At 49.8% G+C, this 23,901-nt stretch overlaps 1 protein-coding gene across 1 annotated transcript in view; it reads right to left on the bottom strand.

Moving 5' to 3' along the window:
- Window positions 1–23,901, bottom strand: part of SDK1 (sidekick cell adhesion molecule 1) — a gene marked incomplete at both ends in the record, with an annotated part of 728,549 nt that overhangs the window by 50,048 nt on the left and 654,600 nt on the right. The window contains 5 exons of the mRNA XM_084251360.1: window positions 7,209–7,310; window positions 9,328–9,387; window positions 10,857–10,992; window positions 16,779–16,849; window positions 19,682–19,785. Coding sequence (XP_084107486.1) covers window positions 7,209–7,310; window positions 9,328–9,387; window positions 10,857–10,992; window positions 16,779–16,849; window positions 19,682–19,785 — 473 coding nt within the window. The remainder of the gene's footprint in view (window positions 1–7,208; window positions 7,311–9,327; window positions 9,388–10,856; window positions 10,993–16,778; window positions 16,850–19,681; window positions 19,786–23,901) is intronic.

Here is a 23,901-nt window from a genome sequence, read left to right as displayed (position 1 = left end):
GACGTGGGAGCACATCCTGCCTCCCTTTGCTGGAGAGCCCAGAAATCAGATCTTTATTGTGGGACTGATTGTTAATACGTCTCAGTAAGCAGCGCCCTCAGCCTTGGGTTCTGTACAGCCCGTAGGGCAGGGCCAGGTTACTGGAGTAGCTGGGCTCACAGAACTGCCACAGTGAAACCTGAGAGATGGCTGATACAACATGCAGGCCCAGTACCCAGAAACTTCTGGCCCCAGCAAGAAATGCAAACCAAGAGGTACATTGGTCAGCACCTACAGAGGAAATACGAATGGAATGGAGACAGCAGGGATTTCAATGTCAGGTTAGAATTTAATATACTTTCCATAAAAATCCCAGTAGAATTTGCTGTTTTGAGTTTGCCAAAATGGTTGTAAAGATTGTAAAATGACTGGAAAATAAGCCAAAAATGAAGACAAGCTCTATTGCATAATAAAGTGACGTAAATGAAAGGTCTGGCGGCACCAGGGCAGTAGGAACACGTCTCAGACACACTCGACCAGAGGTAAGAATGCAAAACATGAGTAAGTGCCATTGAAAAGAATCAATCAGTAGAAGGTCTTGGGGAGGGGGCTCCTCTGGCATTGAATACTCTGCTTAGAAGCCCACTTTACACCAGGTACCAGAATAACTTCCAGATTGATTATGGAATTTAATGAAAAGAAAATGAAACCATAAAGGTTCAGAAGCCAATTATGTGAGTACTTGCCAGCTCTCTGGCTGGGAAGCAGAGCTGCAGCAGATCTACCGGTTTGAGCACACGACGATATTTTTTAAACACAATAAAATCAGTGACAAACCATGTAAAGGGGAAACTATTTGCCACAGATATGATTGAACATGATAGTCCTAATATCCAGAGTTGCTACAATCAACTCAAAACACTAAGACTCCACGAGAACAAACACTATGAACCATCACAGACATTTAATCACAGACGAGTAATTTGAAAGCCTGTATATGAAAACAGTCCTGAGATAACTTTTCACCAGAGGAGGGAAGATTTAAAATGGGAAGAGGAACAAGCCACTAGTGTATTCTGATCTGTTGACACAGTGTCAACAAGTTTAGGGTTTTCAAAAGTACAAAATGTCTATCTCCCTTGAACCAGAGATTCTGCTTCTAGCACTTTTGCCTAAGGAAAGTCTCAGGGAAGTTGTGAGTTTTTAATCGTGTTCACAGCAGCTTTATTGATAGAGCAAGGCACTACCCTCAGTACCAGGATAGTTGAGGGCTGGTTGGGAAGTTTCATTCCACCAGGAACCGACCCTTTCCCACCCATCAGGTATTCTGCACCTCATCAGGGAGGCAGTGTCTGGTCCTGCCCCCCACCTCCCCAACAGCACACGATGCACCAGACACACACACAACCAGGGTGAAAATTGCAAGCTTGCTCTACCCACATGGTGTCTAAACACATCCCCAACTTCCAAACTGAACCAGTTCCAAGCCCCCAAGGCCCTCCTACAAACAAGCCCCCCACCTCCATGTCAGTCCCAGGAGGAGGCTACAGATGTCAGGAGAGGCAATCTCAGACCTGACCTGGGTCTGCTGCTGCCAGACCTCAATGCCATGGGCAAGAAAGCCCAAGGAGGTGGGAAGGTAGCATCGTCCCTCCTCACTGGGAGGCCAAGGAAATTCTGAGGCATTTCCCAGACCAGGGGTGCAGAGAGAAGAGGCACATCTAGATGGTCTGGGGGCTGGGTGGGGAGGAGGGTTCTAGCCTCTCCCAGGAGCAGCTGTGGGCTCCACTCAGGGCCTCCATGAACACGCTAAAGAGTGTCGCTTATGTTTACACGTGTTCAACTGGGAGGTGTTAAGGGCACTCCCTGGGGACAGACATGCAGCTGCTAGACTCGGGCTGGCATGTTTGGGGCATCGGGTCTAAAGGGTGAGACAGCTGTGACTCTGGTGTCACTGCACAGGTCTGGGTGCCCAACTACCATGAGGGATGGGAACTGGAGGTAAAAACTGCCAGCCCTGCTTTGTCTGGGGCTACTGTGTCTCAGGCCTGCTGCAGGCCACAGGGATCCAGAGGCTGCGGTCAGGCTGGGAAATCAAATGCTGGGCTTTTCAGTGGTTGAAAACAGGGGTTGAAGGGGACCCTCAAAGGCTGGATGCGAATCCCCTCTTGGCCCCTTGGGAGCTATGGCCAATAGCTGGGCTGCCCATCTCTGAGAGGCCAACCAGCCCCTCGACCCCCTGGGGTCTCACTTTTCATCTGTCTCCCAGTGGAGGAGGGGTCCTGGGCATGCACCCCCATTCTACAGATGAGCAAAAGGAGCCCCAGTACTGCCTGGCCCACTCCCCACCTAGCAGTCCTCTTCTTACTGCTTTCTTGGCCTCACAGGGAGCTCCTGAGTGTGCTGGGGAGGGGGTTTCACATTTCTGCAGTCTTTTCAATTTGCTCGTGGCCCCTGACAGAGGATCAACTTTCCAAGCTGCACTTGGAAAGGCCGTGAACTCTGAAGTGAGGCCAGGCTGTGAACTCTGAAGTGAGGGCTATGCCGGCCAGGAGGTGAGTTCTGGGCCAAGTGTCTGGACCCCTATTGGAGTTATTGTTTGTATTCAGAAGGGCTGGTGGCATTTCCCTTGCAAGACTGTTCGGGATAAATAGGACAGGCTGACCTGGTGAGGGATCCCAGCTAAGATATGCCCAGGTCTTGGAGACCGTGACCCACCCAACGCTGGTGTTCAGTCCCTTTCTATGCGGGAATCTGTATCGGCTCTGTGCTATGTCTCTGCTGCTCCCTTCCCCGTAGAGTACGACAGTTACCCCATTAGCCCCACGTCGTGTGCCCCACAATGGCAGCCTGCCTTTTCCTGGGCACCTCTCCTCTTCCTGCAGGTGCAGCCACAGCTAAGGCCCAGCAGAGCCATGAACACCTGGCTCCAGAGTCCACACTGATAGCGGCATTGGCTGTCCCCTGGGGATCTTTCCTCCTTTTTGGTGCATGTGGTCCAAGTAGAGTTGGCATCATCCCCTGGCTCAGGGACCTCAGACCGCTGACCACAGCAACTGGCTTGCAGATGGGGGTGCTACTAAAGGCAGGCTAAGTGCCAGTGCATGCCCACTATAAGCCTTATTGGAAATGGGAAGCTCTCCTTCTGCTGCCTTTAACTGCAGAGCTACCTCGATGAAGAGCCTAAGGCAGGAAGCAAGCGGAAAGAGGACAGGTGCCGAGATGGGACATGGGACCAGTTTGTTGGGTCCTGGATCCAGCTGTGATTGAAGCTGTATCCAGACTCTTCAACTGCTCTGTTACATGAGTTTATAAATGATTGTTTCAGCTTAAGCCTGTTTGGGTTGGTTTCTCCTGCAAATTGGAGTCTGTATCAAGGTACTGTTTTTACCAATATGTAAATCTAATAAGGAATTTAAAAATCACTCTCTTTGAGGTAAAACAGATTAAATTGCATATATTTGGACTAGAAGGGACCTCATCATTTTCCAGACAAGGTCAGACAAATTGAGCTACTTGCCCAGGGCTTCTTCATTCATCCACCCACTAATACTGATGAATCCTGGTCCAGGTACATTCTGGACTCTCATCCTGTGAGCTTGTAAGCAAGACAGATGAGTTGGAGACAGATTTGGGATAAGAACCTGTGTCCTTACTCCTAGCTCACAGAGTTTCCCTTGGCACCATCATGCCTGAAGACTAGAGCTCAGAGTGGTTAAGTGACCTGCCTATAGCCACACAGCTGGTGGCGAGCACAGCCAACACTCAGACTGATGAGTCCCCTCATGAAACCACAGTTTTGTCCTAGTTTTCATCTATGTCTTTTTTCATCAATGTTGACTAGGTTTGTAATACTATGGGAACATGTAGCCAAGTGAACAGAAATTAGCCCAATTTAATTTCATTTTCTGAGGCTTTGTTAGCAGCACCTCTCATTGTCAGAATGAAATTATTACAACAGGAAACTTGGGCTGTGAGATGAGAGGCTGTAATGATAACAACTAACTGGCAGCAATGCTAGAAGCATGGGCATCCTCCTTCCAGAAAATTCTCTGCAGTGTAAACACAGATGACAGAGAAACATGCTGAGGCTGAACAACAGCTGAGAAACCCAAATGCAGGACTGGGTGCTACCAGGCCCAATGTGTGAGCTGTTTGGATTAATACAGGAATGGGGGAAAGAGAGAGGAGCAGAAAGAACTGAATGCAGGGACCCCTTCTGGTCTAAATTCTGGCTTGGAACCCCAAACTAGTTGGAGCAAGGAGAGGTGTATAGAAATAAGGCCACAGGACTCCTAAGTGGTGGAGGAGACAACCACCTTCAGGAGCCTTAGGGAGGGCCTTCCAGACAGAACAGGAGACCCGGCCTGGGGACCAGAGGGGCTCTGGGGTCTCTTGGTAAGGCTGCAACCCACATGATGGTGGAAGAAGCAAGTGTATAGCTTCCTTCCCTCCTATCTCCCTCCCCCCATCTCATCTGGTGCTGGGGAATTGCAGGGTGTGCACAGCAGTAGCAGGCTTGCTCTGCCTCCTGAGATGCTGCCACCAGCTGGGCCCTACAGGCCCATGGAGCTGTGTAGTCCCATCCTCTGCCTGCGCCCTGCCCTTCCCCTGCTGTAGGGAGTGCCAGGAAGAAACAAGCCCAGGACACAGTAACTGGAGCAGAAAAAGTTAAGTGTGGGCACTGTGGTTATGGTGCAGACCTCCAGACAGCGATCCCAGCTGCTGTCATCTCAGCGTGTGTGGGAGGACCCATCTGTGGGGCACGCCCCAGGGCACAGGGTCCCCATGGCCTCCCTCCTGTCCCATCTCCACATAGGATTTCTGGAATCTCTATTTGGAGGACAGAAAAGGCATGTGGGGCCACTTTGGTGTAGTGAGAAAGACAGACATAAAGAGAGGATTGGCCCATGTGATGGTGGAAAGTCGAGCGGTCTCCCACAAAGTATCCAGGGAGCAATACAGAGGAAGACATGTGGAAGTGCCTCGAGGGAGGGTGTCAGGGGGTATTTCTGAGAAGAAGCCCTGAGGTTAGGCCCTGGGGCAGGAGTGGAGTCATCTGCGGGGTGGGAGGGTGGACAATGCTCCAGGCACTTGGCCTGTGAGTGAATTTCCTAAGACACTGCAGAGCTGCTCTTGGGTGCCCACTCTTATTCCAGCTCCTCTTCAAGCTCTACAGGCTCTGCTATTCGGTGCTCCTGTGTATAGGGTCAGAAAGCTTTGGCATGATGCGTAGAACTTCCCTTTTCCTTCTAGGGGGTAGCTAAAGGCTCCAAGAGTTCAAGGCCAGAGATTTGGTGGCAGCCACTCTTCATGGGGGAGCGGGTGTCGGGGAAGGAGATGGGATAGGAGGACAGGCCGCTAGGGAAGAGGAGCAGAGACCCCTGGTGAAGAGGGCAGGGAGATATGAAGTCCCAGGGGAGCAGGAGAGCCAGCATCTCATGGGGTTGCAGCCACCTCTCCCTGGGGGGTTCAGTATCTGCCCAGCACTCCTGAATAGTATGTGGTTCACCATGCTCATAGAAGCTCTACTCATAAAATCCAAACAGTGGAAACACACGCAAGCATCCATCCTGGATGAACAGGTAAATCAAATGTGGTGTACACACACAGGGAGTATTACCCGGCCAGGATAAGGGATGAGGTGCTGCCACCTGCTGCCACATGGAAGAATCTCAAAACCACGATGCCCAGTGAAAGGAGCCAAGGACAAAAGGACATATTGTATGATTCCAGTTATATGAAATATCTAGAATAGGCAAATTCATAGAGACAGAAAGTACATTAGAGGTTGCCAGGGGCTGGGAGAGGGAAAGGGGCTGCTTAATGGGATGGAGTTTCAATTCGGGAAGATAAAAAGTTCTGAAGATGGATAGTGGTGATGGCTGCACAGCAATGTGAATGGACTTAATGTCCCTGAACCACACACTTAAAGAGGATTAGGATGACATATTCTATACTGTATGCATTTTACTACCATGCAAGACAAACAAAACAATACAGAACTGGAGCTGAAAACTTGGCATCAAGCCCATGGTCGCTTATCTGACCCAACATGGCTCCCCAGGGTCTGGCCAGTCTCTCCTCCAGGCTCCAGGTCTTTTCTCTAAGGCTCTGCCCGAAGGATCTTGAGTTCCCTAGATACTGACTCCTGGCTCTGGGATGCAGGCTGACTGACAGGATCTCAGTATTTCAGATCCCAGCTGGTCAGCCATGCACCCCCCTCACCCACCTCGTGACCAGGCCCCATCGTGGTGGCCATCCAGGGTCCAGGTGCCGGAATGGACAGGAGTACCCACCCTTACAGACAGCACATCTGGTGCCTTATGTGGATCTTTTTGTGGCAGGCCCATCCCCCTCTAGAATACTGGCCGCCTATGCCATCTGCTCTAAGTAACCCCTTGGGACAGAGTTCTGTGCAGAGAGAGGTTAACATAACCCGTGCTCCAGAGCACACGCATGTCACTCATCATCACTTGTTGACAACATTGCCTGACCAGCCCAGAAAAATCCTGCTAAGCAAGACCCTCAGTGCTGACTGATTTGTTATAGTAACCTCTCCAAATTGCAAATGGTCTCATAGGTCTCTGCTTCCTGGTCCAGTGCCCGAACCTCCTTCCTCCTGCAAGCCTGGGTCTCTGTCCAAGGGAATGCCATGTATCCCCAGCTAGAAGCACTCATTTCTGACAAAGCATCTGCAGATCCAAGCAGAAACCCCAGACTGTGCACCCCTCTGGAGAACACAAGGCAGCAAGCAGGAGTGTGGGGTGCTGGTGGGGGAGCTCCTGCCAGAGGATACACAGGGCCTGGGAGGAAGAACCCACTGGGCCTCAGAGCTCAACACAGCATCTCCCAGTGCATTAGCCCCACAGAGAGGGTAGTTCTTGAAACAAACTCAGGGGACACATGCTCTCTAAAGGGGTAGAACATGCCCTGTGGCTGACCAGGGACCCAGGAGGGGTAGTTCCAGGAGGTTAGGCTAATGTGCCTGAGGGTCCCTGCCAGATCCAGGATAGCAGGCGGGCAAGAGCCAACATCCCACACAGGGGTGACACACACCGTCCAGCTGCTGATGGACACGACAGCTCCAGATAAAGCAAACCTGGCGGTTCCAGCTGAGCCTGCCTTCTCCCTCCCCTCCCACCCGTTACATGTTTTACACAGCGGGACATGCAAGACTTGAGCGCTGCACCTGGCAGCCTCAGCCCATGGGTGGGCTGGGCGCTTACCTGCCTCGCCCACGAAGACCTCCACAGGCGCGCTGGCCGGGCTCTCGCCTATGATGTTGTAGGCGGTCATCACCACTTCGTAGCGGCGGTATTTCTTTAGATCTGTAGAAGGAAGGAGACAGTGGTCAGCATGCCCAGGTGGCCCTTATTTTTAGAACATTCCCTCTTGAATCACACCCAGGGAATCTGTGCTTGGAGGAGACGCAGGGGAAATACTCAGACTCCCTTCTGAGAGGAGTGTGTGAAGGGCATGGCACCCCGCATTCAGCTCCACTCCTCTGGGGGTGCTTCAGCACCCACACTGGGGGGAAGCAGAGACTTGGCCCATCTGCATTCAGGGAACAGGCAGCAGAAGCGCCTCTGGTAAAGGTCACAAAACCTGATCTGGGCTTGCCTTTTGGTCCAACAATCTCTCCTTACAGACAGGAAGAGATGGAGAAGGACACTGCTGTTAAAAAAGAAAAAAAAAAATACACAAACCGAAGGTCTTCAAGGTTGAACGACAAGGTCCTGGGAAGAAAAGGTGCGTGCAGTCACACAGAGAGTGCACAGGGCAGGCAGCTGAGAGAGGAAGTCATACTAACAGACACGGGGAGAGGACCTGGCCTTTAAACCAAAAAGTTCAGGAAGGGTCTCGCGCTGGTTACTGCTGCTTCATCAGTTTTCCCGAGGCCAAGTGTGCATGTGTGATCACGTGGGTGAATGGTGTGAAGATGGCTCAGCCAGGTCTGTAAATTTTGCCTCCTGGTAAGCTACTACTTTAGCGAAGGTTCAGTGAATCAGACCAACAAGGTCCTGCCACCACTGGCTTTGCAAAAATGTTGACAAGGCTCAGCCCACATGCTGAGTCGGAGCTCAGCCTCACCCACCCTCACTGGTGTTAGAGCTGCGCTGCCGTGTGGGCCTCACAAGGCTGGGCTTATTAGTCTCAATCTGGGAATGTATGGCTGCAAGTCCTGAGGAGAGGGGTTACTGGGAGACAATTGGACAAGCAGGAGTGGATGAGGATGCAGCTGTGTGGGTGGGTCACCCCTCTAATTCTTCATGACCCATGATGGGAGGCCTGGAGCCAGGAACCGTCATCACTAGAACCTGGTCTGCACACAGCTCATCTGCTCACTTCTGGGGAGTGTCTGGTTCTGGGAAGCACTCTGCCCCAGAGGATGGGAGACAGATGCCAGCAGATAGGGGAATAAAGCAATATTTAGGGAAACAGCTCAGTGCAGAAAGAAAATAGCTGAAGCCTATCCTGGCCACAGGGAGTTGGATGGACTGTCTGCAGGGGGTGGTGGAGACTGAAATGGGGTGAATCACCATGGCCTGCATTTGGACCTTGAAACCCACCCCTAGTGAAGAGTCAAAGGGGTGGTTTAGCTGGAGTCCAAGGGAGGAGGAATATAAAGAAACGGGGTGTCTACACCCAAAGGACTATTACTCAGCCTTTAAAAGGAGATTCTGACATGTTGGTTCACCATGAAGGGACCTTGAGGACACTGTGCTGGGGGAACTGAGCCAGTCACCAAGGAAAGACCCCGTATGAGTCCACTTACACGAGGCCCTCAGAGCAGACAAGTCGACAGAGGCAGGAGCAGAGGTGACTGGGCTGGAGGGGGCGGATGGGGAGTTAGTGTTTATGGTGTCCATAGTATTCATGGGGTTTACGGTGTTTCAGTTCGTGAAGATGGAAAGTTCTGGAGAGGGCTGGTGGTGATATTGCACAACAACGTGAATATACTTTATGCCACTGAACGGGGCACTTTAAAGTTGGTTAAAATGGTAAATTTTGTTATGTGTATTCTACCACACACACACACACAAGACTAAAAAAGGTCAAAGAAAGCCAGCGAGGAAATCTTGCCCAATCCGACTATCCCAAACTTGAGGACCAGATGTTAGTAAATCCCCTTCCTGGTGTCTGTTTCTAGAAGTTTCATTTCCTGTCTCCCTGGTTCTGGCATGTGGAGGAGCAGCGTTTGAGAGGGTGAGTTCCAGGAATTAAAGCCATTAATCCAAGCTGGTTTTCACTTGGTCCACTGAGAGGCCAATTGGCGCTGGCCCCGACCTGCTCCCCGTCACGGCCACTTCCCGCTGGAGGCGCTAGAAGGCGGTGTGCACTTACGTGTTAATTCATACGTCGTTAATGTGGAGCTGCTGTTCACAGTCTTGAAGCTGCTTTGGGCTATTAGGGTAAGCAAAGCAGAGAGGCAGTTAGCATGCAGCAAGCAGTTACTGCAAATGATGTGCTGAGGAAACAGGGAGATGGGGGCCTGGCTGGGAAGCTGCTTGGCTCCCACCCTGTTTGTCCAAGGCCCATAAGGACCACAGGTGACACTTCCTACCAACTCTCTGGGGGTCACCCCACTTCATTAACAGCCCCTGGTCCATTGATGGGGTGGGGCATGCACTCATCTCTCTGATTAAATGGAACGAATTAGTATCTGGCACGACAGCACAAAGCAATACCGGCGAAGATAGAGAAATCAGTTTCTCCCGGGTTGGCAACTTTTCCAGATTCCCTATGGCAGGTACAGACAGCTTATCTATGCTCAGGTGGAGCCCTTACGTGTGCTCAGGTAGGTAAGCAAACTCAAAGAGCACTTGCAACCTGACCCAAGCACGTCCTGGGAGCCTCTTGTTTTGACTTTGCTCCAAAGCTCAGGAAGATGCTAATAGTTTGGCATCAGTGAGGGACACCTGGGGCTGTGCCAAGCATGTGGGTGAGACCGCCAAGCCGTTTTCTTTGGTCAACACTACCCCTGATATCAGGCCAGGGCCAAGCTGCAGCGCGCTGCCCAGTGTGAGGGGCTCTGGTGTGCCCTGGGGAGCTGCCTGTCTGCACATGTGACCCGTGTGGGCTGACCCCACAGAGCCTCCTGACAAGACCAAGGTGGCAGAGGGCAAGAATGTGGCTGCCGAGCAGCACATTTCTGAAGCTGCTCTCGTCTCCAACATGTGGACACCAAGGGACAAAAAGATTTTCTGTGATACCCTTTGTCAGGAAATGAAACTCTAACCCTCCTTCCAGAGTAGGAGGAGAGAGGGGGGCAGCCTTGACCGATGGGCAGAGCTTGTCCCTGATTTTAGGGCCAGACCATTGCGGCCCAGGTTGCAACTGGCCATGCCTGCATCTCCCCGCCAGACACTCTCCATGCAGGGGAGCAGCACTGCAGCTTCTGGAGGGCCTGGCTACCTCTCCTTATAAAACCCGGGGCACATGGACCTTACTTCACACTGTGCTCCTGACTTCTAACCCACTGCTTCTGGCCCCTGAGCCCCTCCTTTCTTTCCACCTTCAGACCATTTCATCTTGCTGGGCCCTTGTAAGTCACACCTTCCCTTCATGTCCTTAATGAAATCCTTTCCCCCTGACCACCTGTCTCAGAGGACTCCTCCTCCATGAATCCTCCCCAGACATCCCCCCTGCCCCACACTGGATAGAAATCCCAAAACACAGGGAGCTTTCTGGGGGCCACTACCCTGCTGACCTTCTGGCAGACTCAGCCTCACTGCGCACCCCTGCGTCACTGTGCTCAGTGGGAAGCAGGACTGCCTCTCCTCAGATCTGCCAGGCACTTCCCACCACACACTGTACAGAGAGGATCCACGATGGTTCCCTGGGTGGTACCTACACCAGGATGGAAGAGGTACCTGTGAGCTCTGCTCGTAATGCGGATGGTGTCTGGAGGGTCTTGTACTCGCTGCCTGAGGCTGCCTCAGCCTCCAGCTCCCGGTAGTAGATCCTGTACCCCTGCAGAAGGCCATTCAGGCTCTCGTCCCTCGGAGGCTGCAAAGACACCACAGTCAGTGCAAAGAAGAGTCTGGTGAGGTCGCTTCAGGTTTAAGTAGCCAGTTGGTCAGGAGGAAGTCACTGCTCAGTAATAGGTGGTTCCCGGTGTTTGCCAACAAAAGACAGGTGTCACATTCATGAAGGAGAAAAGGGGGTTGCAGGCCCGGGGCCAGGCCATGGAGTCACGTTCTGTCATCCAGATTTTCTAGTGCCCATCTGAGGGGGCTTGGAATCCTATCCCTGTCCAGCTGGAATACTCGGATGAACCCAGGACTGAGGCAGATGGGCCAGGAAGCTGCCTGTTGCCTGGTAAATCCAGAACTCTGAGAGTGGATGTGGCCACTCCAGATTGTCCACCAGCTGGTCTAACCCTGTCCCTCTCTGTCCCTATCCACCAGGGTTCCTCACAGACCTCTCTGCCTGCCAGGTCACACCCACCCCCTCCTGCCCAACTCAGACCTCAGGCTGCAATCCCTGGCACCTGTGAGGTCAGCAGGCCTAGGAAGATCTGATGGTAGGTCAGGAGCTCATTCAACTGTTAAACCCCAGGGAATAAGGAAGGCTCAGCCCCTACCCCACTATAAACCTTTGCAGGGTCTGACTCCAGGACCTGTGTCAGCCAAGATCTCATCAGAGTCCTTCCTCCCACAGTGGTTTCTGTTGACAGGTAGTTGATCTGTCACTAGGACAAACGCGCAACTGCACCCCACAGCTGTGTGCAGAGCAGTGGAGTAACGTGAGAATTCCAAGCCTGCGGCTCGGGGGTTACAAATTAGCCCAGCCCTGCCTCTGGCATCTGCTATCTCTTCGGCCTGTGAGGTCTCCTGAATAGTAATCAACAGTAACTGAAAGGCAGTCCTGCATGCAGTCTGGAGGATCAGAGGAAATGTCCCAAAGAGGGGGCTTTCCAGCTGACCCTGGAGATGGGGGGCTGAAGCAGCAGTGAGAGTGGCCCTCTAGGAGGGGCTGCAACATCTTGTGTGGACCCTTAGACAGGAGTGCAGTGGTGGCAGGGGTGTGGAGGGGCTCTGGCCGCAGGGCAGGGGAGGAGCAGCCAGTATAAGGCTCAGTTCTAGTCAGGACTGACTGTGCACCTAGTGGTTCGGACAGACAGTCATCCTGGCAGAGAGTCAGGATGTGGCAGCGTCAGGGGTCTGGGTTGTGATGATGAGAAACCTCATGCTTCCCTTTCTAGGTCTGAGCTGACTGGAATGGGTAAAAGGAAGAGGGAGTGAGCAGATCAAATGGTCTTGCAGCGGGGCCTCTCTGAGTGTCAGCCAGCCTCTCACCCTTCAAAGCCTCCCTTACAGCCTCAGATTATGTCTCTGGCAACTGGAGGTACTTGGACCTCAGCAGGGAGATTGCAGAGGCCAGGGTCTGGCTCTGCAGATGCAGGCTGGTTGAGATAGGATTACAGTGAGGACTATTTTTTTTTAGGGAGATCTTATGAAGGGGGGAGCATAGGATTCAACTCACCAAAAATATCAAATATGCAGGAAACTAAGAGTTTGGGAAAACAAAAATGTTCTCAGTGGGAACCAAATGTGGCTATCCAGCTGGCAGCTAACACCCCAGCCAGCATCTGTGTCCATGTATCCTGGGGCTGGAAGATGGAGGGAGAGGGCGGGGGCTACCGATCCTGCGCCCACAAGTACTTCTATCCAAGAAGGAAGGGTGCTTTAGAGGTGTGAATGGAAGAGGTCAAGTCCTCAGGCCCCACAGGCACAAATGGCCACAGATATGGCTCTGCATGTGCCAACAGGCTCACTGCTGGTGGCCCAGAGATCCCTTGCACTGCCCTCCCAGCAGGAGGCTTCCAGGTAGAGGGAAGGGATTGGAGGTCCCACAGGCCTGAGAGAGGCTGCTGTAAAAGCTGCAGCTGGTCCAGGCCTCACAAGGGCAAGCTCTCTTGATACACAGAGTCCTAGGTCTGCATGGGATTCTGAATGCCTTTAACCACACGTTCTCTTTCTAGATTTGGAATAAGCTGATCTGTCATTCAAAAAGAGGCCTCCATGACTTTGTATATCCCGGGAAGTACCAGTGGGGCAGCTCCATGTAACACATGGACCGTTCTGGAGGTGATGGGCCAACAATTTCATACTATAGATTTAAGGACTGTCGCTGAACTTCCCAGCGTCAACTGTCAACTGTTTCCACAACAAAGAGAAGCTTCCCTTTGCATGCAGATCAGTTCTTTGGGCCCTCAGCACCAGCACCCCCTCCCCTCGCCCCTGTGCCCATAGTTTCTGATTGGTGTTGATTGGAGGGCAAGGTCATGTTGGTTCATTTCTGTCTTCTCCACAGCACCTGTGACAGGCCTTGGACTCAGCAGGTGCTCAACCAATGTTTGTGGGAATGAGCTGGGTTTGCTCACTCCCTGTCTATACTTCTTTCATCCTTGATTGGCCATCTGTATGGGCAGATGCTTTCAGAGAACTGGCCACCCCACCTAAAAATGACTTTACTTTGACTTTATTCTGCAGACCAGAAAGTCTACTGGCAGACTCTTTGAGGGTCTTGAGTGCCTTTTCAGTTTGTGAAAATGCAGGTGACCTGGTAGGAGTACATCTGGCCTGGTCACCTGGTGAAACAGGCAGGAGGATGGAGTGAGCTGGTGAGATGTGGAAGGATGAAGACAGGGAGTCTCACAGAGGCAGTGGGGTTGTCTGGAAGGAAGGGCAGGGGTTGGGAGGAGGCAGGACTCCGTGATGAGGCTCACTCCTCTTCCTTGCTGCTCACATAAGGACAGACTGGGATGAGGGCAGCAGCCATACCCTGACAGGGCAGCTCCTATCTCTCCCCAGGGCTGGGGCTTAAGGGGGTTTGACACATGCCCAGGGACCTGTGGCCAATATGAGACAGAGCTAGAACTTAAGTACAAATCTAATCAACTATCATCATGCTCTGGTGTCAGATGTGCACCTTCCTGCCTTTGACCTGCGGAAGGTCCGTTCATCCTGCAAGATGCATTCAGTTGTCACCTCTGCCTCCTCCTCTACTGTCTTTCCACTGCATTGTTGAGCTCAGCCCACTAAAGGAAAGCTCTTCTGGGTCTGGAATCTACCCCATTCACTTCTGGATGCTCTGCACCCTACACAGAAGCTGCTCCAAGTTTCAAATATGTCCCGAGAGGCCCCACTGTCTTGCCCCACTGTTCATGCAACCGTAATGCTCCTCCTAGGAAGTTGCCTGTTACAACACTGAGTCACCTTCTGCTGAGAGCTTCCTGCATGACTTGATACATCACTCAGGATGCTTTCTTCACTAGAAAACAACCTAAAAATCCACTTAGAGAAATGTGCAGTAACATGAGGGGAAATGTATTTGAGTGACAGACTGTCCAATCCACTGGAGGTTTCAGAACAGCCAACTTAAATGTTGTGATCAATTCAGAAACACTAATGTGTATTATGAACAGTACTTGGTATGAACACAATACCACCACTGTCTAGAATATATGCTCAAATCCTTAGATTTCAAACAGCACTGGACCCCGTGAAAGGCAAAGATTGATTATCCCACTAAGAAGAATCAAACTTGACAGGCTACTACAGAGGAGCTATTTAAATGGGTCGGCAGTCTTGAATTACAGGCAGTGTTAGCATTTTTAAACACATTACTAAAAAAAAGAAAGGTTTACAGGTGAAATATTCCATTTGGAATGCAAATCTATATTTAAACATAGTCTCTTTGTTCTGTTCACCCTGATTTAGTAAATTACTCATAATTTTAATTATACTTCAATTGCCTGGCAGTTGACAGACATTTATTTCTATAATACATGGCATTGACCACCTCCTGCTCTGGGCTTCTTGCAATTAGTTTGTTCTATTGGGCACCAAACAGGGACAGCTGATGGACACATATGCCAAGTTCCTTTGGTGCCGCTCCCCACCACTTCATAGAGTTGTTTCACTGCCACTGAGGGGCTCAGAGCCCGAGTGGTTGGGAGGCAGGATGGCCAGTGGCACGCCCACCATAGCTGGTGTCACGTCCACAGCGTCTTCTCTGGTGGTGATGCTGTATCCCAGCCCTGAGCCCTGCCTTTACAGAAAAGGAGCTTACCTAGTTATTGGTAAGCTGAGCACCACAAAGGAAAAGCTAATTTTCTGCTAAAATTTAGCACAGTATAAAAGAACAATCTTCTTTTGGCTGATTATGTTCATAGAGGGTCAGAAATGAGTTCCTACATCCCACCTAAGACCTGCGTGGATGTCAGAGTGCGGTGCTCTAACTGGCCTTGGACCAAAGGCCTTTGGAGACCTCAGAGGTCACCTATGACCTCCTATTTTTACAGATGAGGAAACTGGAGTGAGAGAAGCTATGGATCAGAGGGAGGAGGTGGGAGTCGACTCTGCTTTCTTGGTTCCCTGTTCAAAGCCCAATATGCTGGGGGAGCTAGAACTTGCAGAGCTATGGAGTGAATTTCCAGTTTCACCTGAGGGTATCTGGAAATGTGTTTTGATCTCCTTTAAAGATTCCATCCCCTCCCAGAAGCTGTTACTTAGCAATAGAGAAGAGATGAAGATGTGGCCCCCCAATTACTCCATCAATACTTGCAGGAGATTATGACCTTTTACCAGAACCTGGCTGATTAAAATGCTGTCCCCCATCAGGTTGTGTTAGACTGAACCACGTGAAATATGGCCACTTCCCCAACTGAATAATGGTCAAATTTTCTATGATTCACCTAATAGTTAGTCCTTACTTAACACCATCAATAGGTTTTTGGAAACTGTCACTTAAAGTGAAATGATGAATAATGAAACCAATTTGACCATAGACTAATTGATATAAGAATTTAGTTCCTGTGGCATATTTCTTGTCACAAAAACATCACCAAACTTCTAAGCAAAGACCCCAGACACTTCCAATATTCAACAATCATTTGTATTTAGTCATTCATTTTCTAACTCCCTGATTCCAATTCACCCCATGGCCCACTGGCTCTAGACACTGCCATCCTCATCCCAGAGATGGCAGCTTTCTTCTGGCTTCAGGAAATTCCTTGCTGACCAGAAGCTTCCAACAGGCTCTCACCACTGCCCTTCCCTCTCACCACTGCCCTTGGCCACTGCCATTGGCCAGATCTAGCCCTGCTAGCACCTGACCCTGGCTGAGAACCCCCTAGAGCTGGCCCACAGGCAGCTGGGCTGGCCCTGGGGCTGGCTAACTTGCCCCTCTATTACTTTTGTCCTTCTTGTAAGCAAAAATCATGCAAAATTATAAATAAAGCAAAGAGAGGGCAGCCATGTTCCATTCAAGATCCAGTGTTGTTTAGTGCCCCACCAAGGATCATTTGATTATTGAGAAAAATGTGCCTGGTTTGACTCACTGTTCACTGAAGATTAAAGACTCACATTAGTGAAGATACATGGAATCCTGTAGATATTTTGTGTGGTTGAAAGTGATTTCTACAGGAGAGATAACTTCAGAGGTTATGGTTTCATTGCTCCTAGGAGCCCTGCTCTGTCCTCTTTCCAAATTCCTGGGCATTCAGTCCCTCTGATGCCCTTGTCCAGTCTTGCCCTTGCTGGTGCCTCCTTAATGACATGAGGACAAGTTCATTCTGCACGTGCATGTCAGCTATGTTTTCCGAGTCTTCGAAATCCTAGTTGGACACTATTTTCCTCCCAGTTTTTGTGTCCAATATGGATGTTTTCTTTGTGCTCCTCCTAAACACCAGCCCAGCAAGGGCCAGCCTGTAGGTTCCAGCCGAATGAGCAGGGAATGAGCACAAAGTAACTCCCTAAGCACAGTAGATTCCCACAGGTCCTTACCTGCCACTGGATCAGAACAGAGGAGGTGGTGTGCGGTGTCACTGAGATAAAACTTGGAGGTTCTCCTGGAACTGAAATCCAAAGAAGTACACAGGGTTACAAGATGTGGTCCATTTGGCCACTATTCCTAGGCAGCTCCCTCCTGCTTCCAGTGAGGAGGTGGGGCCAGGCCAGCCCTAAGCTTGGAAAGTAGATAAGACAACAGCCTGGCTGGCTCCTTCTTCCCTATGGATTCTCTTCTCCTACTTGTAATGCCAGTGCCCAGGACAAAAGCGACCCAATTGTAAATGGATGGTCGCAAGATAATGTCCCTGAATTTATCTCTGCAGACAAACCCACACAAGTGAGTCGGAAGTGAGCCTGGGCCTCTCAACTGCAAACCCCTCATCACCCCTCATGACAGTGTGGTGCCCTGGGAACCTTATCTGCAGAGCCTGCCTGTAGGTACCACCTCCACTCCCCTTGAAGAGGAGCATCCTTTCTTTTGAGGTGCTTAGGGCAGAATGATTTCTCTCTGTGATCCAGCCTGGCCACAGGCCCTTGACTTTACACACTGGCAAGGCCATCATGAAAAGAGGCTGGCTCCTGGTGGTTGAAGGGCTACTTGCCATTGTTTTCAGATATGCAGTTCTCCTCTGCTCTCTGGAGGGACAAGGTCAGTTTGATCTCTGCTCATGGCAAAAGTCCTACACTCTGGAAACCAAGATTGTTTCAGGCATCCCTCAGGTCCAGTGGGCTCCTCTGTGCCCTCTCAGCCCCTTGTTCCAGTATCTGCAGAGTCCCACATTAGCCCAGGGAACTGATCCTCTGACAGCTCCCCACTATAAGCTCCTGGGCAACACAAGTTAAATTCGAAGGTGGTCATTGAACTGAACTATTTAGGAAGTTCTCCCCACCTGCCCCCACCCCATGGCAGGGCATCCCCACTCCTCTCACCCTGAAAAATTGGGTCGCTGGGTCACCTGCTCAGAGAGCCTCCTCTGCACTTGCCAGGTTACCAGGTAACTTGGGATATGCCTGCATTGGTCTCACCCAGCCCTCTCCATCCTCCATGTCCACAGCTCTCAACCCCACACCCTTGCACCTCTTGCTGTGCTGTCTTGGGTCAGAGGTGGTCCCGTCCAGCTTTCCTGATCATGCTGATTGCAATTACAGGCAGTCCCAACACCCTAATCACATTAACAAGAACATGTTTATTAGCACACCTTGCACACATGCTCCTGGAGCCCAGGGACCCTAAACCCTAGAGTCTGTCCTGCCTGCCAATCTGGAAACAATGCAAGGCAAGGCAAATACAATGCAAATCACCTACAAAGAGAAGCCTCAGACCTCAGGAAGGAAGATAACATGCCAGATAGGTGCAGCAGAAGGAAGGCTTTGAATACAGAAGGAGGAAGCAAGGCCTTTGGGAAGCCTGGAGAAGCTCCCTCTGACTGAGCCATGTAGGGCAAAGCGAGGCTATGTGTCCTGTTCTCCTGTCAGTTCCTTAGAGACACCCAACAGTAAAAGAAGCTTGTTCTGTTTTCTAAGAATTGGCGCTTAGCCGCAGATGTAAGATTAAAACAGGAGACACAGAAGATAACCAGTTACTTGGGGTAGGTCCTCGCTTTCCTGCCTGGACCGTGCAGGCTGAGGCCAGCACTGTCCCGTCCCGTCCCTCTGACCAGGAACACATGGCCTCAGCAGGCCCTGGTCTCTAGGAGCACTGTGTGTGCTGCACAACAGTCTCTACACACTGCTGAGAGCTGGAAGGGTCCACCTGACCCTTTGCTGGTTCTACAGGTCACCTGAGGTCTCTTGTTAGAGACCCTCAAGGCTCAGATTATAAAAAGAGCAGAACTGAAGACGTGAGGTGGAGGGGTGAGCTGGCTAGAGATTGATTTGTTTAAAAATGGTTCCACTGGTGCATTAAATGGGGAAGACAGTGCTCTGGGCTGAGTCTGGGGAATTATTACAAAGCACTGTGGGGCCAACTAAGTGCTCAGGTTTGCGGTCCCAGATCTGAGCGTCGGCCTATTTTGCAGTATCAATCCTTTTCCATCCTAAAAGTCTGCCTGTCACTGCTGGATGAGTTTGATGGTGTTGTCTCCTGGCAGGATCAGTCACCCCAAATCACAATGGATCTTCAGGCCCAACTCCTCTGAGGTAGAACAGAGGGGGTGAAAAACCACTGGGAGCTTTTAGGGCTCTCCCGTCCATCACTTCATTGTGCTTTTGTCAAATGGCAACACTGGGGGATGGCTTGCGAAGCAGGAAAATGGGGGAAACCTCTTAAAACCCAGCTACCCTTTGACATTTATTTTTAATGACCCTATAAATTATTCAATTTCTAGGATGCTAATGGATTATAAGGGTTTTGGAAGCCAATCAAAGAAACTTCCATTCCATTTGGAAGCCCTTGAAGTCTTGATTTACGGCCAGGGCCTCACAGGAACACTCCGAGTTGCCTGTTACTAATTGAATCCTGCTGCTCCCCACAGCTTCCCTTGCTCCCATGGGGGATCCCTTCTGGCTCAAGACAAAAGTGGGGCCTCTCTTTAGGGGCCAGAGTTTCAGGGTGCAAAGGCAGCGGCAGTCAGGCTGTTGGTGTTCAAGGGCATAAACTTGTAATGAGTAGTAAATAAGCCACAGAGCTCGACTGTGCAGCGTAACAAATGCAGTCAAGAGTATTGCTCTATAATGATGTAATGAGATAAATACCGCTTCAATGGCAATTGTATCACAGTATATAAAGGTATCCAAGCAGTATGCTGTAAACCTTAAATTTATAAGATGTAACGTGTCAAATTTATTTAAAATAAATAAACAAACAAAACAAAACTTCCAGTGAAAAAGAAAGCAAAGGCAGCAGCAGGGAAGGGGTCTGGACCTGTTTGTCTCCAGGCCAGGCCCAGCTTTCTCACCATCCTGCAGCGTGGTCACCGCCTCTGTCTCGGTGCTGAAGTCGCTGTCCCCGATGTCATTGGTGGCTTTCAGGCGCAGCTTGTAGGAAGTGAAGGGCCTCAGCCTGAAACATGCAGAGCCCTGTGACTGCCCGAGATTTCCCTCTGGCCACCCTGCGGGGTCGGGTGAAGCCCCCAGAAGGGAGGTGGATTCTTCCCTGCCCCATGCACTCTGGGATTCTTCTGGGCAGAGAGGAGGTTCTTTGAGGTGGAATGAATCACTCATGGCAGCAGTGAGTCAGATTTAGGGGCCTCCCATATTGTCCAGGGAGTGGCCCTCAGATGCCAAGCTCTCTCTGAAGGGCCTGCCTAGAGAGAAGAACTTCCCAGATCGGAGAGAGGAGAACTTCCTGGCTCCCAGCAAATCATTGCTCTGAGAAACTCAAGGAATTTCTCAGGGTGACTAATTACATCAGCGCTGGCTCTAGTCTACAATGTAAAGTGAGTGCTCCCCAGTTCACCTTCTCACTCCCTCCTCTTGGCCATCCTGCATGTTACTTCAACATAAGCAGGTATAAAATCACTGTATCTCTACCCCACCTCTGCCCCCCACTCCAGCAGCAGGTCTGCCCTAGATTATGGCTTTGCATTCCTCTTGGCTTCCTAGACCACAAGACCTGCAGTGATTCTGGATTCTACCTCCCCTGTCCCTCAAGTCCAAACTATCTCTTAAGTTTCCTCAACTACCAGCCTAAGTAAAGCCCTCATCACCTCAAAACCAACCCCCTCTCCTCATTCCCAATCAAACCTATAAACTAGTGGTTTTCAAACTCAGCACTGTTGAATCCTCTGGAAGACTAGGGTCTCCTTACTGTTCATATCCATTTCCATCTGGTTTCTAATTTGGTTCTGGGTAAGGATTTTTTTAAAGAAAGCATCTTGTTTTTTAAAAATTCTATATCCATTTTTGGAAACCAGTATTATATAAAAATTTCTTCTATCCTTGTTTTCATATTGTCTCCTGCTGAAGGATAGATGGCAGGGGTTCCTGATCAGCTAACATTTCAAGGGCTGCTTCCCCTTCGAAGCCCTCTAGAACCTGATCTCACCCTGCTACTTATGAGTCTGTGGCTGCAGACAAATCTCCCAGTCTCTCTGGATAGAGGGGAAACTTGCCTTGTCCCAACTTTAAAGGAGATGCTTCTTAAGCATTAAGAATAATATTTTATTACAGGTTTCTGGGAGATACTCTTTATTAAGTTAAAAAAAATTTCCTATTTGTTCCTAGAGTCCTAGAAGTTATTTTTAGCTAATTTTGTTGATAACCATGCATTTTTCTCCTTTGACTTCCTGCCTCATGCACCATGTTTTTGGGAGCTAGCTCCTTCTACTTTTCTTATTAGAAGCTCGTACAACACAGTTGTTAGGAGTGTGAACTCTGAAATCAAAGTGCCCAGTTTCTAACTTTCAGCTAAACTTGGGCTGATTACTTTCCCTAGCTTCCCTACCTGAACTGATGAAAGTACACATTGTAAGGTGGCTGTTGGGCTTAACTTCAGGAGACCCCCTTGGGAGCAAATGGGCATACAGTGAGAGATGACAACTTAGTAGCTGCCATGATCACCCTTTCATGTAGCGGCATACAGCCTGTCCCTGCCTGCTTCCTCATCTCTTTCATCACAATTTGCAGTTAATTGTCTCTTTTATGACTATCTTCTTTATAAGACTCAGGACTCTGTGAGGATGGGGACTAAGCTGGTCTCATTTACTGCAACACCAAGGGCATCTAGGGTGCTCAGTGAGTATCTGTTGAATGAATGAATAAGGGCATTATTCATCTCCAAATTTTTTGAGAAGGTTGAGTTAGAGGACATGTGAAAATCAGCAGTGTCTGACACATGGCAGATGCTGCAGAAATTACCTTGCTATAGTTAACACATATTTATTCAGGACATTATTATTTAGAACATTTTGGGCACATATTATTTTCACATATTTAGTAATTCACTGTTCTCTAGTGATTTTGGGATTTGAGCCCAAATATCAAGTTCATTTGAAGCTCACTGACGATCATCACTCTTTCTTTGCAGTCCTGTGGGGTTGGAGGAGCTGGCACACAGTAGGTGTGTGGTCAGTGTGTTAGACAGGGAATGAGGTGGCCCCGATGGGGCTGTGTGCAGAGGGAAACAGGAAGCAGAGTTTCTCAAATCAGATGTATGTTGGGCCAGGCGCACCTCATTCACTTGCTTGCTTGCAAGGTGGATGAATTGTTGGGAGTCACAGGTACAACTAAGGCCAGTGACTACAGGAGTCTACCTTTCAGGCAGGAAGTCTGGCCAGGCTTCCTAAAACTGACCAACAGTAGGTCAGAACAGCGCAGGGAGAGACCAGCTATGGCCAGTGAATGGTGGTGGTGCCCTCCCCTGGTCTCTGAGTCTCCTGGTCTCCTGGCCCGGATGCACCCTCTGCTTATTCACCCAGTCCCCTCATGACTCTGGGGAGCTGCTCCCTTGGACTATGGGTATTTCTTGATGCTGACTGTGGCCCCATCCACTCCTGGCCCTGTGGTGCTCCTCTCATGGCAGATCAGGATTTCGGGGACCGCTGAGACGCCACCGGAACAAACCATCCTGAATATTCTCCTTCAACCCCTTTAGTGCTCCCAGTTCTGCATTCTGTTTACACTTCAGGTGGACTCAAACATCTGCTTTGGAGTCAGCCACACCAGAACTCAAGGCCAGGCCCTGCCACTTCTCACCTGGATTCAACTGGGTGAATCACTTAGCTTTTCTGAATCTCACTTTATTCATCTACAAAATGTACTTCTCAGGGATATTGTGAAAGTAATTTGCACAACCCTCCCTCATGGAATCTGACAGATCGTGGCACACAGTAGGCAATTAATAAAAATTACTCTCCCTTCCTTCCCCAAAAAGGCTTTAATCTGGCTCTGTCCCGGGAGTCCACCCTTGCTCTGTGCAGCTTCCCTTAGTCTTCATCTGCCAGCTTTCTGCCATCCAAAATCAGAAACTGGCTAGATTTGGGTAAATATTTGAGATAATACCCATTATTGAAACTCTAACAATCCCAAAACTCAGGAAAAGAATGGATTTGGATAATGCAGGACTCTTACTGCCCAAACTGCTATCCAAATTCTTGCTATCCAAAGTCAGGAACCAGGTATTCAAAAACAAGCTAGGGCCTGTCCTGCCTTGGATGGTCAACCTCTTCCCCTATCTACACATTTTACCTGCACAGTCAAGTACTCTGGGGGCAGGAGGGGGGCATGGCTTACAGTTAACTGTACTTCCCCCAGAGTTAAATGGAAGGTCTTATAAATAGGAGAGTCTCCATATACTCACTCATTCACTTTGGTTAGAATAATGAAGTATATGAGTCTTGAACATTTAAAAAATTACCTGCGCCACCTTTATTTATATTTAAAGGGCTGACAACAGTCAATAAGAACTCATTATTAGCACCACAAAAAGCATGGAACCCTTGGCCGAAGTTACCTGGTTATCCATATAGCATTATTTTAAAATTACACCGATGAACAAAAGAAACGATCCCATGAGGCAGGGTCAGTACGTTGACCTGAGTGTAGTTTTACGCTACAGGAACTCCTTGTTGGACCTTGTATTTTTGGTTTGAGTCCACAGCACCTGACACAGTGGGCAATCCATAGGATAGCAGAATCCCCCGTTACTGATATGCAACACACCCGGAACTCACGCCACATTGCTCTACTCTAAAGTGACATCAAGACTATCCACATGGCAGCCCTTTGCTTCCACTATGCTGCATCTTTGAGATGCTACCCAACTTACAACATCAACCAGCAACCAACCAGAAACTGGTAATGTGGAAGTCTGTCCCTCAAACCCACGCCCTGCTGGTATTCTCCACTCGTCCTCACTAGATGTAGGCATGGTCACAAGATTTAGATGGTTCATCTTTTATGGGCTTCCTTTATTTTTGACAACTAGCTTATTTCAAGGAACTTGCATAAACAAAATATACAATGAAAAAAATCCAGCCATCAAAAAAATGGGAAAATGCAGTCATCAGGATTACTAAACATTCCGCAGATCACACCACACTACAGTGTACAGAATATCGTTTTTCCGGATTCTGCCCGTGACATTTTCCATTGATAGGCAGAGGAAGCATTTGTCCTAGTTCTGGCCCATTAGGAAATTGACAACAGTCTCTCCTACACCAAATTAAACTGTCTGTCC

This window comes from Talpa europaea, assembly GCF_964194135.1.
Source record: "Talpa europaea genome assembly, chromosome: 12".
In the NCBI taxonomy this organism is placed as follows: Eukaryota; Metazoa; Chordata; class Mammalia; order Eulipotyphla; family Talpidae; genus Talpa; species Talpa europaea.
This window is presented reverse-complemented; position numbering and strand designations above follow the sequence as displayed.